Genomic DNA, 16,471 nt, shown 5'->3' on the forward strand with positions numbered 1-16,471 from the left:
TGCTCACGAGGGCCGTGAAGATCCCACCCCGGCAGGACTCTCCTTCTACAACGCCCGTGCTTTCATTTGTATCGATCACTGGCATTTACGGAGCGCCTCCTGTGTTCCGGTCACTGAACCAAGCACCCGCCCGGCCCACCGGACGCTTCCTTCGGTTCTTCAGACTTCCCGTCCCGACTAGCTCGGACCCGTCCCGGCAGTCCTCTGCTGTCTCATCCCTCACTTCTATTTGGCTGAATGAAATACGGCGAGGTTCAACGGCTCGAGGAGCCGCCACGCCCCGGGCAGCCCGGGTTACGGTAAGGTCAGGGGCCGGCGGCTGGGAAGCGGGGCGACCACGTGGGGCGGGGGGCACGCACCGCGACCGCTTCGGCTTGCGCTAACGTGGGCATCGTGTCGCGCTCAGGACAGGTGTGTGCCGAGGGGACGCACCCTGATTCTCAATCCGACGACGGTCTAGCCAAGTCGCGGAGTACGGTGCTTGGCAAAAAGTAGGCGCTGAACAAATACCACGATTAGTACAGCAAGCCTTCTTTCATCCTCTGCCGGTGCCCAGATTCTGAACTTCTCATTTTTCCAGAAAAAGTGCCCCCCCGTGGGATTTCTGGCCCATCCTTGTTTACTTTATTTGGGCATTTGTTAAGCGCTTACTGTGTGTCAAGCACTGTTCTAAGGCCTGGGACAGACACAAGTTTATCAGGTTGGACACAGTCCCTGTCCCATATGGGGCTCTCACAGTCTCAGTAGAGAAAACAAGTATTAATAATTGGGGTATTTGTTAAGCACTTTTTATGTGTTAAGCACTGTACGAAGTGCTGGGGTAGACACAAGGTCATCGGCTCCCACATGGGGCTCCCTTTGTAAAAAGAAGGGAGAATCGGCTCCCCGTTTTATACTTGAGGAAACCGAGGCCCGGAGAAGTGAAGCGGCTTGCCCAGCAAGCGCATGTGGCTTAGTGGGCCTAGGAGTCAGAAGGACCTGGGTTCCAATCCCGGCTCCGCCTCGCGTCTGCTGGGTGACCACGGGCAAGTCCCTTCACTTCTCTAGGCCTCAGTTCCCTCATCTGTCAAATGGGGATTAAGAGCGTGAGCCCCGTAGGGGACAGGGACTGTGTCCAATCTGATTAACTTGTATCTACCCCAGTGCTCAGAACAGTGCTTGGCCCAGGGTAACCACTTAACAAGTAGCAGTGTTGTCATCATGATTATTATTATTTTTACACCTGGCAGAGCTGGAGATAAGAACCCTGATCCTCTGCCTCCCAGGCCCGGGTTCTTCCCACTAGCTCGCTATGGGCAGAGAACGCGTCTGTTTGTTGTTATGCTGTCCTCTCCCGAGCGCTTGGTACAAGGCTCTGCACACAGTAAGCGCTCAATGAATATGACTGAACGAATAAATAGGCCACGCTGCTTCCCTTCACTCAAACCACTGGCCAAAAGAGCCGAATCCTCAAGGGACAGCAGGAATCACGTCCGCCAGACCCGCGTGACGTCCGGGGGCCTAACGAGGCACTCGTCACAGGCTCCGAGGTCTGGGCGTTAGAAGATCGGCACCACCGGCCATCTGGAGATATTTCTCCTTGTTCCCTGAGGGGCGAGTGCCGCTCGTGCCGGCGGCAGAACGCTCCGGGACAAACCCACGGCGTGTTCCCGCTCTGCTTCCGCCCTCCCACCGGGAGTCTGCGCCTGCTTCTCTCGGGCGGGGGGGAGGCCGCTCGTTCCTTGCCGCGCTCCCTCCTCGCCCCTTTGGAAAAACGCAAGCTTCGGGGAGCCGGAAAATAGAAATATCCACCCGCCCGGCAAGAGCCGGGCCCCGGGCCTTCTGGGTTTGGGTCGGTGAACTGGCGGAGGGGTGGCCAGGCGGAGACAGGGTGAGGAGCAGAAAGGGAGGAGAAGAAAAGAAAGAAGGGGATTTGGGAGGAAGAGACTTGGGCAGAGCATACGGAACAATACCTTGCTTCCGCTGCCAAGTGCTCAGTAATAATGATAATAATTACGGTACTTGGTAAGCGCTGACTGGATCAATCTATCAATCAGTCGTATTTATTGGGAGCGCTTGTGTGTGCAGAGCACTGCGCCAACTGCTTGGGAGAGGACAACAGAACAATATAACGGAGCGGGTAGATCCGTACCCCGCCTACGACGTGTTGAAAGGGAAGCGGTGTGGTCTGGTGCAAAGCGCACGGGGCTGGGAAGCAGAGGAGACCTGGGTTCTCTTCCCGACCCCACCACTTGTCTGCCGTGTGACCTGAGGCAAGTCACATCACTTCCCCGGGCCTCATCAAATGGCAATTTAATTCCCGATCCCCGTCCTCGTTAGACTGCGAGCCCAAGGAGGGGCAAGTGCTGTGTCCCACTTGACCTTTTTCTTTTTAATTGGCATCTGCTAAGTGCTTACTCTGCGTCAAACACTGTTCTAGGGTACGTACAAGCTAATTAGGTCAGACACAGTCCCTGGCCCCCAGCGCTCAGTATGGTGCTTGGCACAGAGTAAGAGGCTGCAAATTACACCATTAAGTGTGGAGAAGGTAGGAAAAAAAGCAAAGAAGAGAGAGAAAAGAGAGAGCCCACGAATGACAGGCTGAGTGAAAGCTCCGAGAGAGAGATGAGTCTTACCGCCGTCAAAAATCAAACAGTCCATGGTATCGACTGAGCGCTGACTGCGTGCAGAGCACTGTCACTAAGTGTTTGGGAGAGGACAGTGTAACGGAATTAGAAGACCCGATCCCTGTCTACGCTAAACCAACCGACCCTAGCTGAAAGAGAAGATTAAAGAGCAGAGGTGCCAACTTTGCCCTTGGAAGCGTTGGGGAGAGAATGGGGCAGGGATTTTAGTGGGGACGAAGACTGGAAAGGGGCCGGCTGCAGGACCTCTTAGCCCAGAAATCCGCCACGCTGGGACTCTTCAGCCCCGACCAGAAATCCCCAGGTGTTGTCGGAGCGCTGGAATGCGCGGCCCTGGCTCCCGGCCTGGCGTGGCCCCTGACAGCCCCTCAATCTCCGTGCCCGGCTGAGTGGGCTCCTACGTAAAATCAGAATGCCATGAGAATGGCAACAGTCCATCAGTCAATGCTGTGAACAACATGGCTCATCTGGAAAATGGACCTGGGGGAGAACTAAAGCTCGGCCTGCTGGCAATAATGATTACGGTGCCATTTACTAAGCGCTCAACGGGTGCCGGGCCCCGTACCGAGCCCTAGGGTAGATACAAAATAGGTCGAAAACGGTCCCTCTGTCCCACTCAGGCTCACGGTCTAAGTAGAAGGGAGAAAGTGCACGGGCCTGGGAGTCAGAGGATCTGAGTTCTAATCCCGGCTTGGCCGACCGACTGCTGGGTGACCTGGAGCCAGTCACTTCACTTCTCTGGCCCTCTGTTTCCTCTTCTGTCAAAGGAGGATGAAGTACCTCTCTCCCACTTAGCCCGAGAGACCCGTGTGGGCCAGGGACCGCGCCCCACCTATCTTGAATGAACCCCCAGGGCTGAGCACAGTGCTTGGTGCAGAGTAAGCGCTGAACGAGCACAACGATCCTCTTCCTCATCATCCGCAAGCAATACAATCATCACCTTCATCACCACCGGAAGCCAGAGCCCGTCAGGGGCAGGCGTTCCCGGCGGACTCGCCTCCTCTCCCGGCCCGGCCCCCGGCCCCCCTCCCCAACCTCGCCCGGTGGGCGCTTTTCCACTTCCGGCCCGCACGGCGACAGCCCCCGGACGCCCTCCACCTGCCTCCCTCTTCCCAACCGGACCGGAAGGCTCACCGGAAGACCACGGCGGGGATGCGTTTCCAGGAGCGGAAGCTGGCCACGCTTTCCAACTCCTTATCGGTGATCCAGGCCGGCACGATGAGCTCCTGGGGATAGCTGCTGCACAGCCTGAGGGGACGGAGGAGCGGACACGGTCAGTGGAGCGGAAGCGGGGCGGAGGAAGCCCGGGGGACGGGAGCCGTCGGCGACCTCTCTCTCCCGTGCCCCCCGAGAGAGCCGTCGTTCTCTGGGCTCGTTCCATCAAGGCGCCTCCGGTTCTCCGCTGACAGGGGTCGATCCCGACGAGTCCCCCTCCCCAGCAGACGGAGCGTTCCCACCTCAGCTGCGGCTTCTCCCGGTGAACAGAGGATGGTGGGGAAATCGAACAGGAGGTGGACAGCGGGAGACCGGTGGGTCCGAGAGCAAGAAGCGTGCTAGTGCTAAGTCCTTCAAGGGCGAGGAGGGGGACCCTGGCTGGTCTGGCGCTCCCCCGGGCACTTAGGGCAGCGTGCGGCTCCCGGTGGGTGCTCCATAAATGCCCCCTACTGCAACGGGGGTACCCGGGGATAGGCCTCTCTCCTCAAGTCAGCTGTATTAACTGAGACCTCACGGTCTGCAGAGCACTGTACTAAGCGCTTGGGGGACTGCAAAAGAACGGTAAATGAATGAATGAATACCCTTGACTGACTGGGCCAGGGTCCGCGGGGGGACCGGGTGACTCACTTGTATTTTTCGTTAATGTTGGAGATCCTCCAGGCGTTGTTCATATCGAAACCCATCCGCTCCACCTCGTTTTTAAACCTGGACGTCACGTGCTCCCCTGGGAATCCAAAGCAGAAGGGTGAGGAGACTGCCGTAGGGTCGTATCGTGCTCTCCCAAGCGCCTAGTACAGCGCTCTGCGCAGGGTAAGTACTCGATAAATCCAAGTGAATGAGGAGAAGCTCCGGGACCACGGAAAAGGACAATACTGTGCTCGGCCGGGGGGGTATTGCAACTTGCCAATTAGCACCCAGAGACCGCCCCGCTCCGGAGAATACGAATTCACCGAAACCACAGCCCTTCCCGCCTTCAAATAATGACGACTGTGGTGCTGGGTAAACGTGTGGTAGGTGCCGAGCACTGTTCTAAGCGCTGGGATGGTTCCAACGCCGATATTATGGACGCAGCCCCCGTCCCACGTGGGACTCCCGGTCTAAGCGGGAGGGAGAACAGTTAACGAATCCCCGTCTGACAGAGGAGAGTGAAGCCGACGGAAGTGAGGTGACTCGTCCGAGGTCACGAAACAGACAGGGGGCAGGCAGGGATGAGAACCCGGAGCCTCTGATTCCAAGGCCCAGGGTTTTGGTGTTTTTAATGGTCTCTGTTAAGCGCTCACTGTGTGCCGGGTACTGTGTTAAGCGCCCACCCGATTAACTTGTATCCGCTCCAGTCTGAGGAGGAGGGAGGGCAGGTACTGAATTCTCATTTTCCAGATGAGGGAACTGAGGCCCGGAGAAGTGAAGTGACCTGCCCCAGGTCACACAGCAGACAAGTGGAGGAGCTGGAATTAGAAGCCGGATCCTCTGACACCCAGGCCCGGGCTCTTCCCGCTGGGTCACGCTGCTTCTTTCCAATAAGCCATGCGGCGCGTGCGGGTCATGGGTTCGAATGGTGGCTCTGCCATTGTCAGCTGTGTGACCGTGGGCAAGTCACTTCACTTCCCTGTGCCTCAGTGCCCTCATCGGTCAAATGGGGATGAAGACTGTGAGCCTCACGTGGGAGCACCTGATGACCCCGTATCTACCCCAGCGCTTAGAACAGTGCTCTGCATAGTAAGCGCTTAACAAATACCAACATTATTATTATTATTATTATTAAGTCCCGGCCAGTGGCTGCTTAGAACAGTGCTCTGCATAGTAAGCGCTTAACAAATACCAACATTATTATTATTATTATTATTATTATTAAGTCCCGGCCAGTGGCTGCCACCCTCCCCCAGGGCTGGGAGAGGCGGGCCTGAGGTGCTCCGCCAAGCGCCTCGTCCAGTGCTCCCCAAAGAGTGAGTGCTCAATCGATACTATTGATGGATTAATTCCCAAGGAGCCAAGCCCACTCCTCCATCAGCTGCCTGCAGCACGCTTATCTTTTCGGGGGCGAGGCCTAACCTCCTTGGGTCGACCTGAGAAGCAACCTGGTCTAGTGGGTAGAGCCCAGGCCCGGGAGTCAGAAGGCCCTGGGTTCTAATCCCGGCTCCGCCACTCGTCTGCTCTGGGACCTTGGCCAGGTCACTTCACTTTCCTGGGCCTCGGTTCCCTCATCGGTAAAATGGGGATCGAGACTGTGAGTCCCACGTGGGACGGGGGCGGAGTCCAACCTGATTTGCTCGTATACACTCCGGTGCTTAACACAGTCCCTGCACACAGTTAGCCACAAATACCATTAATATTATTATTATTATTATTATTAACAAAACAACTCGAGTGGCCAACGAGGAACTCCACCATGGAGTTGGGGTGCTTATAGAAACAGCACGGCAGAGTGGCTAGAGCACAGACCGGGGACTCAGAGGTTCATGGGTTCTAATCCCAGCTCTGCCACTTGTCTGCTGTGTGACCTTGGACAAGTCTATTAACTTCTCTGTGCCTCAGTTACCTCATCTGTAAAATGAGAGACTGAGCCGCGCAAGGGGTGGGAACTGGCGCTCAGTACAGTGCCCGAGTGCTTAACAGATACCACATTATTATTATTATTTTTCAAGGGGGCCCGCTTCTGGTCAGTGCTCACGCCTGCTTTATTTTTTTCTGTTTCAAGTTCTGGAGGCCTTAAAAAAAAAAAAAATCAGCTCTGAAGATCCGACGACTTCTACCTACGCCACCTGGGCTCTTTGAAAAGAGGGCCCTGCCCTGTACTTTAATGATGCTCAGCTGCTTAATTAGCTCCCCGGGTGCCGTTGGGCAAGAGTCCCGTGACCCGGAAACCCCGCGGGAAACCCACCGCGGGAGGGGCCGGAGCCGGCCTAGCCAACTGCCCCCCTTTGGCTTGGATCTGGACGGTCAAGGTCCCCCCCGGGGACCGTGGTTTTGAACGTTTGCTTCGTAGTGAAACCCCCACCCCCGCGGGGCCGAACGTTGCCCCCAGACCTCCGGGAGACGCCGGGTGACTCTGAGCTCCCCCGAGCGATTCTCTGAACTGATCGAATCATCGCCGGTACCGACTGAGCGCTTCCAGTGCGCAGGGCGAGAAGCAGCGTGTGCTTAGCGGACTGAGCACTGGCGGGGGAGTCGGAAGGTGACGGGTTCTAATTCCTACTCTGCCGCTCGTCTGCCGTGTGACCTCGGGCAAGTTACCTCAGTGGTAAAAGGGGGATTAAGGCGGTGAGACTGTTGTGGGAATAAGACTGAATCCAATCCAATTCGCTCGCACGTTCCCCCCGGCGCTTACTACGGTGCCTGGTACACAGTAGGCGCTTAACAGATACCATCCTAATCTCACTCTAGGCTGCAAGTTCATGGTGGACAGGGAATGTCACACTGTTTAACTGTGTACTATGTGCCAAGGACTGTACTGAACGCTGGGGAGGATACAGGCAAATGACAATGGACGCAATCCCTGTCCCATACGGGGCTCCCAGTCTCCATCCCCGTTTTCCAGATGAGGTGCCTGAGGCCCAGAGAAGTGAAGTGACTCGCCCGAGGTCACACGGCAGACTAGTGGCGAGCTGGGATTAGAATCCATGACCTTCTGATTCCCAGGCCCGGGCTCCAGCCACTGTGCCACGCCGCCTCCCACGCTGCTTGTTGTTTTGTAGTTTCCCAACCGCTCAGTACAGTGGTCTGCACTCGATAAAGACGACTGAATGAACGAATGAATCGTTGGGGAGAGGATGATCCGGCAGAGTCGGCAGACGCAATCGAGAGGAGTTTCTGTTTGTCGCGGAGCAATCACCGGAGGTTCTTGTGAAGACACGGACCCAAGGTTTTTGTTGACAAAAGATATGGACGTAAGTGCCATGTATTGGATTCCCCCCAAGCGTTGAGTGCACGATCCCTGCCCACCAGGAGCCCCGAAGCTGCGGGAACGCGTCCACCAACTCCGTCGTACCGTATTATCAGTCAACCGATGCTATTTATTGAGCGCCCACTACGTGCGGAGCGCTGTCCTAAGCGCTCGGGAGAGTACGACGGAATTAGCGGGCACCTTCCCTGCCCGTAACGAATTTACAGGCTAGAGGGGGACAGAGACATTAATAAGAATAATTATTAATGTGAGCTCATGGTGGCCAGGGAATGTCCCCGTTTCTGGTTATTAATAATATTAATGGTGTTTAAGTGTGTACTATGTGCCAAGGACTGTACTAGACGACGGGGCGGATAAAAGGAGAGTGACAGGTAAGTCATTTATAATATGTGCTGGGGGGTTGGGGGTGGGCCAGTGTCGGACGTCCGGAGGTCACAGGTTGAAGCGCACGGGCGACGGCAGAAGGGAGAACGAGCCGGGGAAAAGAGGGCTCGATCGGGGAAGGCTTCTTGGAGGAGGTGGCGCCTTAGCAACGCCCTGAAGGTGGAGAGGGTGGTGGTCTGGTGTACACGGAGGGCGTTCCGGGCGAGGGGGACGGATGTGGGAAAGGGGGCGGCGGCGAGGAAGGTGAGACGGGGGCCCAGCGAGTGAGCCGGCGCTAGAGGAGCCGACGGTGCGGGCTGGGCTGCAGGAGGAGACCAGCCAGGTGAGGTGGGAACTGGGGAGCTGACTGAGTGCTTCGGCGTGGCTCGGTGGAAAGAGCACGGGCTTGGGAGTCGGAGGTCAGGGGTTCGAATCCCGCCTCTGCCACTTGGCAGCTGGGGGACCGTGGGCGAGTCACTTCTCTGTGCCTCGGTTACCTCATCTGTAAAAGGGGGATTAAAACCGTGAGCCCCACGTGGGACGACCCGATCACCCTGTATCTGCCTGCCCCAGCGCTCAGAAGAGTGTTCTGCACATAGTAAGCACTTAACCAATACCAACGTCATTATTTAAAGCTGATGGAAAGGAGTCTCTGTCTGTTGTGGAAACGGACGGGTGCTTGAGGAGTGGGGAGACGTGGACTGAACTTGTCTGTCGATAAGGATACGTATGTAAGTGCTACGTACTGTATTCCCCCAGACGTTTAGTACAATGGCCTTCACACAGATGAGCGCCCAATAGGTACGGTGGACGGAGCATCCCCGTTGCCCCGCCAGAGACCCGACCTTGGCCGTCACGGACCACTGGACTGGGCCAGCCGAGGCCTCGTTTCGGGACAAGAGCAAGAAAGCCCTGGTTTGGCCGAGTTACGATAATAATAATTACGCTACTTGTTAAGCGCTTAATATGTCCCAGGCCCTCTTCTAAGCACCGGGGTAGATAGAAGGTAATCAGGTCGGACACAGTCCGCGCCCCACGCGGGGCTCACCCTCTTCATCCCCACTTTCCAGATGAGGGAACTGAGGCTCAGAGAAGTGAAGTGACTTGGCCGAGGTCACGCAGCGGACGTGGCGGAGCCGGGGTCAGAAGCCAGGTCCTTCTGACTTCCGGGCCCGCGTTCTATGCACTGAGCCACGCTGCTTCTCAAGAACCACTTCCTTCACGCTCAACTCCTGACCGGACCGTTCGCTCCGTCAACGGAGCGCTAACCTTACGGTGCGCCGGGCAGGGGCCTGAGCGCTTCGGAGAGAACGACAGAATCGAGTCGGGGGCCAAGATCCCCGCCCTCAAGGAGCTGACACTCTAAGGAGGAGACGGTCACCTTCCTCTGCCCAACTCCCTCGTTGGATCTGGGAACTCTCCAACTCCCTCATCTTGCTCCTTCCCTGTCCCACACCCCCTTGCAGCCCCTCACTCCTCATTCTTCCATCAGTTTCGGTAGGGTTCTGCTTCCGATTTCCCCCTCGCAGGTAGGCAGCGGGGCTCCTTTGCCTTCTCGTTACCGCTCCTCTTCCTACCCGTTCCCTCCGGAGAACCCGGCCATAAGCCTCAACGCAGAGCGATTTTCTTTTTGGGGAAAAAAGAAACCTAAAATTCCATCCACCGAGATTAGCGAGCGGTGCGTTCCTTATCCCCTCGAGAGCCAGTTGGCCGTCAGGTTTCCGATTCTCTAGCTGAGGCCGTTAAACTACAAAACGCCCAGTGCCCGTGAACTGCGGAAGCCGCGTAGCCTAGTGGGGAGAGCCCGGGCCCGGGAGTCAGGTGACCCGGGTTCTTAACCCGGGTCCGCCTCGCGTCTGCTGGATGACCTTGGGCAGATCCCTTCACTTCTCTGGCCCTCAGTTCCCTTATCTGTAAAAGGGGGATTAAGACGGTGAGCTCCACGTGGGACAGGGATCAGGCTCAGTGCTTAGAACAGTGCCTGCACCTTATAAGCCCTTAACAAATACCACGGAAAGAGAAATGAAAGCAGAAGCAGCGTGGCCTAGTGGAAAGAGCCCCCGCGTAGAGTTAAGAGGACCAGCGTTCTAATCCCGGCTCCGCCACTTGCCTGCCGTGTGGCCCCGCTTCTCCGGGCCTCAGTTCCCTCGTCCGTAAAATGGGGATTAAGACTGTGAACCCTGAGTGGAACAGGGATCTGCATCTGACCCGATTATCAGATTATTAAAGTGCCTGGCACAGAGTAAACGCTTAACGAATACCATAAAAAAAAAAATAAGGTTTCGAAGGTGTGGAGAGTGGAGGAGTGCAGTACACCGGGGGTGGCTGCGCCGAGCACCCCATAATACTGATCGTAATAACTGTGGTATTTTTTAAGTACTTAACTACGTGCCAGGCGCTGCTCCGGATAGACGGAAGCGAAGCGCGTTGGACACAGTCCCCGTCCCACAGGGAGCTAAGAGTCTTGATCCCCCTTTTCCAGATGAGGGAACTGAGGCCCGGGGAAGGGAAGAGGCCTGCCAGGCGGCAGACGGGTGGAGGAGCAGGATTCAAACCCAGGTCCTTCTGACGCCCGGGCTCTAACGGCCGGGAGACGGCTGCCTCTCGGACGAAGGGCAGGGAGCCAGAGGGCACCGGGCGTCCGAATAAAGGGCAGACGGAGGTGAGGGCGTGATGCCCCTTACCTGGTCTGCACAGGTCTCCGTGCTGCTCTTTCTCGCTGGCGTAGACTTCCATGCACCAGGCGTGGTAGGCGAAGGAGAACAGGTCTTCGATCTTGGAGGGAGGCCGGATGGCATTGTTCAGCCGCTTAAGCCACTCCTGGCACTGCTCGAAGGTGGAGAACTGACACCTGTCAAAGGGCAGACAGGCCCAAACCTCACCTGGGACCCTGGCGACGACCGACCCCACGGACGGCCTCGCCCAGAGAGAAGAAAAGCACGTCCGTTTCGAAAGCGGCGCGGGGCGCCCCGGGAAAATCCAGTCGAGAGAGGCCCCGCGACTCGCCCAGCTGGGTCCCTGCTCCTCGCCGGCCCCCATTTCTGACCCGGGCTCACTGGCTCGTCCCGCGCGCAACCGGAGAGCGGAGCCCGCAGGCTTGGGGTCGGTGGGTCCCTCCCTAGCCGCCGCCCTGGAGAAGCTGCGTGGCCCAGGGGGTAGAGCCCGGGCCTGGAGGTCGGAGGGAGCTGGGTTCCGATCCCGGCTCTGCCACCTGTCTGCTGTGTGACCTTGGAGGAGGTCCCGCCGTCTGGAGGAGGGAGAGCGCTCAGGTTCCCGGGAGGGGAGGGGGCATTTCCCCGAGGATGTCGGGAGCGGGGCCCAGATCTGCGGTCGCCTTCAACGCCCCCTGCCCGCCTCTGGCGTTCCCCCGGGGAGTCTTCCGCCTCAGAGGGGGAGCGGGTACCTACCTGATCACTTTGCAGTCCTTGCAAGTCAGATGCAACTGAAATATATCACGGCATTCGACGCTCTCTATGAGCTGTAACGGAACCTACGATTAAAAAGATTAAGACGCTTCAGCCCACGGCGGCACGCGTTAAGCACTTGCTACGTGCCAGGCCCCGCGCTAACCGCTGGGGGTGGATACGAGCGAATCAGGTTGGACACCGTCCCTGTCCCATGTGGGGCTCACAGTCGATCCCCATTTTGCAGACGAGGTCACCGAGGCGCACACAAGTGAAGCGACTTGGCCGGGGTCTCCGGGCAGACAAGTGGCGGAGGAGGAATTAGAACCCACGACCTTCCGACTCCCAGGCCCGGGCTCCATCCGATAGGCCACGCGGCCGTTACTCGCCCCCGTTGGACGAGGCCGGTCGGAAGCCCTCGCGGGAGAGAGAGGGTGGCGGGAATCGTAGATATATCCGGATCGGTCGTGCTCCGCTGATTTGCCGCCTAGTGAATGTCCCCTCCCCTTTCTCGGGTCCTCAACCCAAGGCCGCCGGTCACGTCGTACCCCAAGAGGAAGAAGTGGCGTGGCTCGGTAGAAAGAGCACAGGCTCGGTAGTCCGAGGACGTGGGTTCTAATCCTGGCTCCGCCACTTCTGTCCTGTGTGGCCTCGGGCAAGCCACTTAACTTTGCCTCAGTTACCTCATCTGTAAAATGGGGATGAAGACGGGAGACCCCCCCCCCCCCGTGGGGCAACCTGATTACCATGTATCTACCCCGGCGCTTCGAACGGTGCCCGGCACAGAGTAAGCGCTTAACGAATACCATCCTCATCATTATGAGCGCTCAACAAATACCATTTGATCGACTCACTGCCTCTTCACATAAACCCCCTGGAATAACAACAGAACAACGGGGATCTCTGAGAGTTATGGAATAATGATAATAATAATAGTGGTGTTTATTAAGCTCTTGCTGTGTGCCAGACACTTGGGTCGGATACGAGCAAATCGGATTGGACTCAGTCCCTGCCCCATGAGGGGCTCGCAGCCTCGATCCCCATTTTCCAGATGAGGGAACTGAGGCCCAAAGAAGCCACAGTGACTCGACCGAGGTCACACGGCAGACAAGTGGCGGAGCCGGGATTAGAACCCATGACCTTCTGACTCCCAGGTCCGGGCTCTGTCCACTCCGCCACGCTGCTTAGGGAATGTAGGATACAGATCGACGCGGGCCATTATGGGCCCAGCTCTGAATTATAAATTGCATAATATAAATCATTCATTTTGTTGATGTCTGTCTCCCCCTCTAGGATTTAAGTTTGGCGTAGGCAGGGAACGTGTCCGTTGATTGTTATACTGTACTCCTAAGCACAGTGCTCGGCACACAGTGAGCGCTCAGTGCCTACGGGTGACTGATTGATCGACTGACTGAAAGGTTGAGGCTAAACTGTTCATCACGTTTTCGGGCCCAACAGTTACCATTAAAAACCAGCTGCCAAGTAATCGGGTGATGCGGATGCAGTTAGGAAAGACGGATTTAAAAAATACTCCAGCTGCTCTTCGTACACGAGCATGCAAAACGGCAGACCAGGAAGAACATGGAGGCGTACAAGGAAATACCTACCTTGGTGAGTAATTACACCTCCACCCCGCCCCACACACCCTGTTCTCCCCCAGACACCCTTCCTCATTTCAATTCTCTCCCAAATCAGCTGGTTTTTTTTAAAAAAATGGTATTCGTGCTTACCACGTGCCAGAGACCGTACTGAGTGCTGAGGTGGATACGAGGGAATCGGGTTGGCCACAGTCCCTGTCCCGCATAGGGCTCACAGTCTTCACCTCCGTTTTCCCAAACCGGGAACCGAGGCCCAGACGGGTCAAGGGACTTGACCCAGGTCAGGCAGCGGTTAAATGGCGGAGCCGGGATTAGAACCCGGGTCCTTCTGACTCCCAGATGGGTGATTTATCCACCAGGCTGCACTGCTTCGGGGCCAGGTTGGTCTCTGGCTGACCAGGTATTGCTTGCCCTGGAGATCTGGCAGGAGAGGGGCAGGCTAATCTTTCCGGGACGATTTGGGGGGGGGGGGGGGGGCAGCTCTGCGCTGAACCGAATCTGTTCTCCTCCTGATTCTCCCCCGACCGTAGGCCGCTGACCGTCCGGCTCTCTCCTGCTCGGGACCTCTCCACCTCTTCTCGCTCCTCCGCCTGCTTTAGTCAGTCTTTAGACCGTAAACTCATTGTGGGCAGGGAACGTATCTGTTATTCTGCTTTACTGGCCTCTCCCAAGCGCTCAGCCCAGTGCTCCGCACGCGGAAAGCGCTCCATAAATCTGATCGCCTCTCTTTAGTTGGCACCTCCACTGTCCTTGTACCTGGCAGAAATCCTCTCCCACTCCATCAAGTTCATGCCGAAACACAGCAATCGGAGACACTCGGTGCGGTTAGTCGACTCCGTAAAAGGCCGCGGGGTCACTTCGTGGACGCTGCTGCCGTTGACGGCACCCGACCGAATAAAGCGGTGGAGAAGCAGTCCCCTTTTTTAGTAAGCATGCGTTGCTGGTAAACAGATCTATAGGCACATGGCCGTCACGGTGCGTACGGGCCCACGCTCGCAGAAAACAGCGTTCTGGCCTTCGACTGCTGCCTCCCTAGAAGCGGCTCCAGTCCAACGACCGTTTCCGAGTCGGGGAGCGATTTCAGCTTGATCGACCCAAGCCGATCCCCACCTCGCAGCTGGCGAGAGGCGCTTTCTTCCGGCTGGCCGATTTACGGTTGCGCTATTGCCGGGGCGGGGCGAGGGGGAAAGGTTGGCAGAAAAACGGGCTCGCGTCTTCCCCGAGGGAGGACCCTTCCGAGGGTGACCGTCTACGAGAGCCGGTGGCCCGAGCGGTCCGACCCCGTCCCCTTCCCGGAGGACCTCCCGCCCCTCTCTCGTGGGAGCGCCGCCGTCGGATCCGACAGGACGGAGTAGCGTCCTCCTGGCGTCGGGCCTGCCCGTGAGCGTTAACGGACGGCCGAGGCGGAGGCCGGGGGAGAATCCCCACGGGGAGGTCCTCGAGCGGGAAAGGTCCGCCCGCAAGCGGGAGCTTGGGGACGCTTTCAGAACACCGCCCTTCGGATTCAAGCCGGGGCTTCGGGAAAGCCCGGGCCGGGAGCTAATCCCCGGAGCCGGCCGGGCCCTCGCGTCACCTCCCGCTTAATCGCGACGCTCCGAGGACAAGGAGCCGAGGGCGTTCTTTCCAGATGGGAAAAAGGGCCCGTGCGGTCGGTCCCTTCCTAATAATGATAACTGTAGTATTTTTAAGTGCTTACTATGTGCCAAGCACCGTCCTAGGCATCAGTGTGGATGCAAGCAGATGGGGTTGGACTCAGTCCCCGTCCTCCGCGGGGCTCGCGGGCTCAATCCCCATCTTACAGATGAGGGAACTGAGTCTCAGAGAAAGCCGTGGCGACTTGTCCGAGGTCACGCATCAAACGAGCGGCAGAGCCGGCTCCCAGGCCCGGGCTCTGTCCACCCCGCCATGCTGCTTCCTGCCACACCGCAAAGGAGGGCCTCTTTCACACCACGCGATCCCGTTACGGGGCCCGGGCGGGACGAGGGCATCCCAGGCTCGGGCTACTTACTGGCATCTCACACGCAGCCGATTGACAGGCGGTCTGTCAGATGACAAACGGAACACGGGATTACGAGGACGGCTCAGGGAAACCACCTGAATTCTTAACTGAATTTCAGCTCAACACCTGCTCGCGTTGTTCATGATCATAACGATGATGAATTATGCCGGTGGCAATTGGTAAGCCCTGGCCAGTGAGCCAAACCCTGCGCTGAGCGCCGGGGTGGATTCAAGGCGATCGGGCCCGGCGCGGTTCCCGTCCCCTTATGTATCAAGATCATGTTGCTGAAATAATAATAATAATGGCATTTGTTAAGCGCTTACTATGTGCAAAGCACTGTTTTAAGCGCCGGGGGGGGATACAAGGTGATCAGGTTGTCCCACGTGGGGCTCAGTTTTAATCCCCATTTTACAGATGAGGTAACTGAGGCACAGAGAAGTGACCTGCCCTAACGAGCTGCGGAGCCGGGATTAGAACCCATGACCTCTGACTCCCAGGCCCGGGCTCTTTCCCCTGAGGCACGCTGAGGTATTTAAGCGCTTACTATGTGCCACGTACTGTAATAAGCGCTGGGATGGATACAAGCAAATCGGGTTGGACACGGTCCCTGTTCCGCCCCCCCGGGGCTCACAGTCTTCATCCCCATTTTACAGGCGGGGAACTGAGGTACAGAGAAATGAAGTGACTTGCCCAAGGTCACACAGCAGGTAAGTGGCAGAGCTGAGATTAGAACCCAGCTCCTTCTGACTCCCAGGCCCATTTAAAAAAAAAAAAACAAACCACACCATAAAAACAACTCCCTGAGAAAAACTGATTAGGGGCGAGGGGAAAGGGCATGCGCCGCCTTCCCCATCCGCGCACTCTCCCCTCCCCTGAAAACTGCCCCGATTTGATGCAAAAGTACCTGAAGATGCCACTTTCTGTGGCTCCTGGCCGCCTCTCTGCCCGTGGCACAGCTGGCACTGCCCTTCTCCGAGCGCCCCGTCGGGTGCCCGGGGACCCGGTCATGATGCCCGCCCAGAAATCGTGTCTTTTTGGTCACGGGAACGGCACAGGTTTCCATCGGCCCCCTCACAGCCCGGACCCCTCACCGTTCGGATGAGATGTCTGCTCAGACCTCCCCGGTGTTGGCCGGGGGGACCCCCCCGTCTTGGCTCAACACTTCAGCAAGCGGTTTAGTCCCCGAAAATGGCGCTACGTATTCAACTCCATTTGGGGGGATGGGATTCCCCTCAACTCGTGCAAAATCATAGAGAGGACATAAAAGTCACAGAGGCTCCTGGGTTCAGACGGGCAGCTCACTGTGGGCGGGGAATGCGAGTCGGCCTCTCCCAAGCGCTTAGTACGGTGCCCTGCACACAGTAAGC

General features: G+C 57.4%; 1 protein-coding gene across 6 annotated transcripts in view; it reads right to left on the reverse strand.

Moving 5' to 3' along the window:
* The window catches only part of MTMR3 (myotubularin related protein 3), a 97,031-nt gene that overhangs the window by 15,717 nt on the left and 64,843 nt on the right, over nucleotides 1-16,471 (reverse strand). For 4 of the 6 annotated variants that reach the window (XM_029049491.2, XM_029049493.2, XM_029049490.2 and 1 more), the window contains 5 exons: nucleotides 15,114-15,146; nucleotides 11,511-11,593; nucleotides 10,788-10,954; nucleotides 4,467-4,563; nucleotides 3,759-3,872 (listed from right to left, as the gene is read on the reverse strand). In XM_029049491.2, coding sequence (XP_028905324.1) covers nucleotides 3,759-3,872; nucleotides 4,467-4,563; nucleotides 10,788-10,954; nucleotides 11,511-11,593; nucleotides 15,114-15,146 — 494 coding nt within the window. The remainder of the gene's footprint in view (nucleotides 1-3,758; nucleotides 3,873-4,466; nucleotides 4,564-10,787; nucleotides 10,955-11,510; nucleotides 11,594-15,113; nucleotides 15,147-16,471) is intronic. The other 2 variants (XM_029049495.2, XM_029049494.2) reach the window with 1 other exon arrangement.

The sequence above is a fragment of the Ornithorhynchus anatinus genome, chromosome 21 (genome assembly GCF_004115215.2).
Source record: "Ornithorhynchus anatinus isolate Pmale09 chromosome 21, mOrnAna1.pri.v4, whole genome shotgun sequence".
Lineage (NCBI taxonomy): Eukaryota > Metazoa > Chordata > Mammalia > Monotremata > Ornithorhynchidae > Ornithorhynchus > Ornithorhynchus anatinus.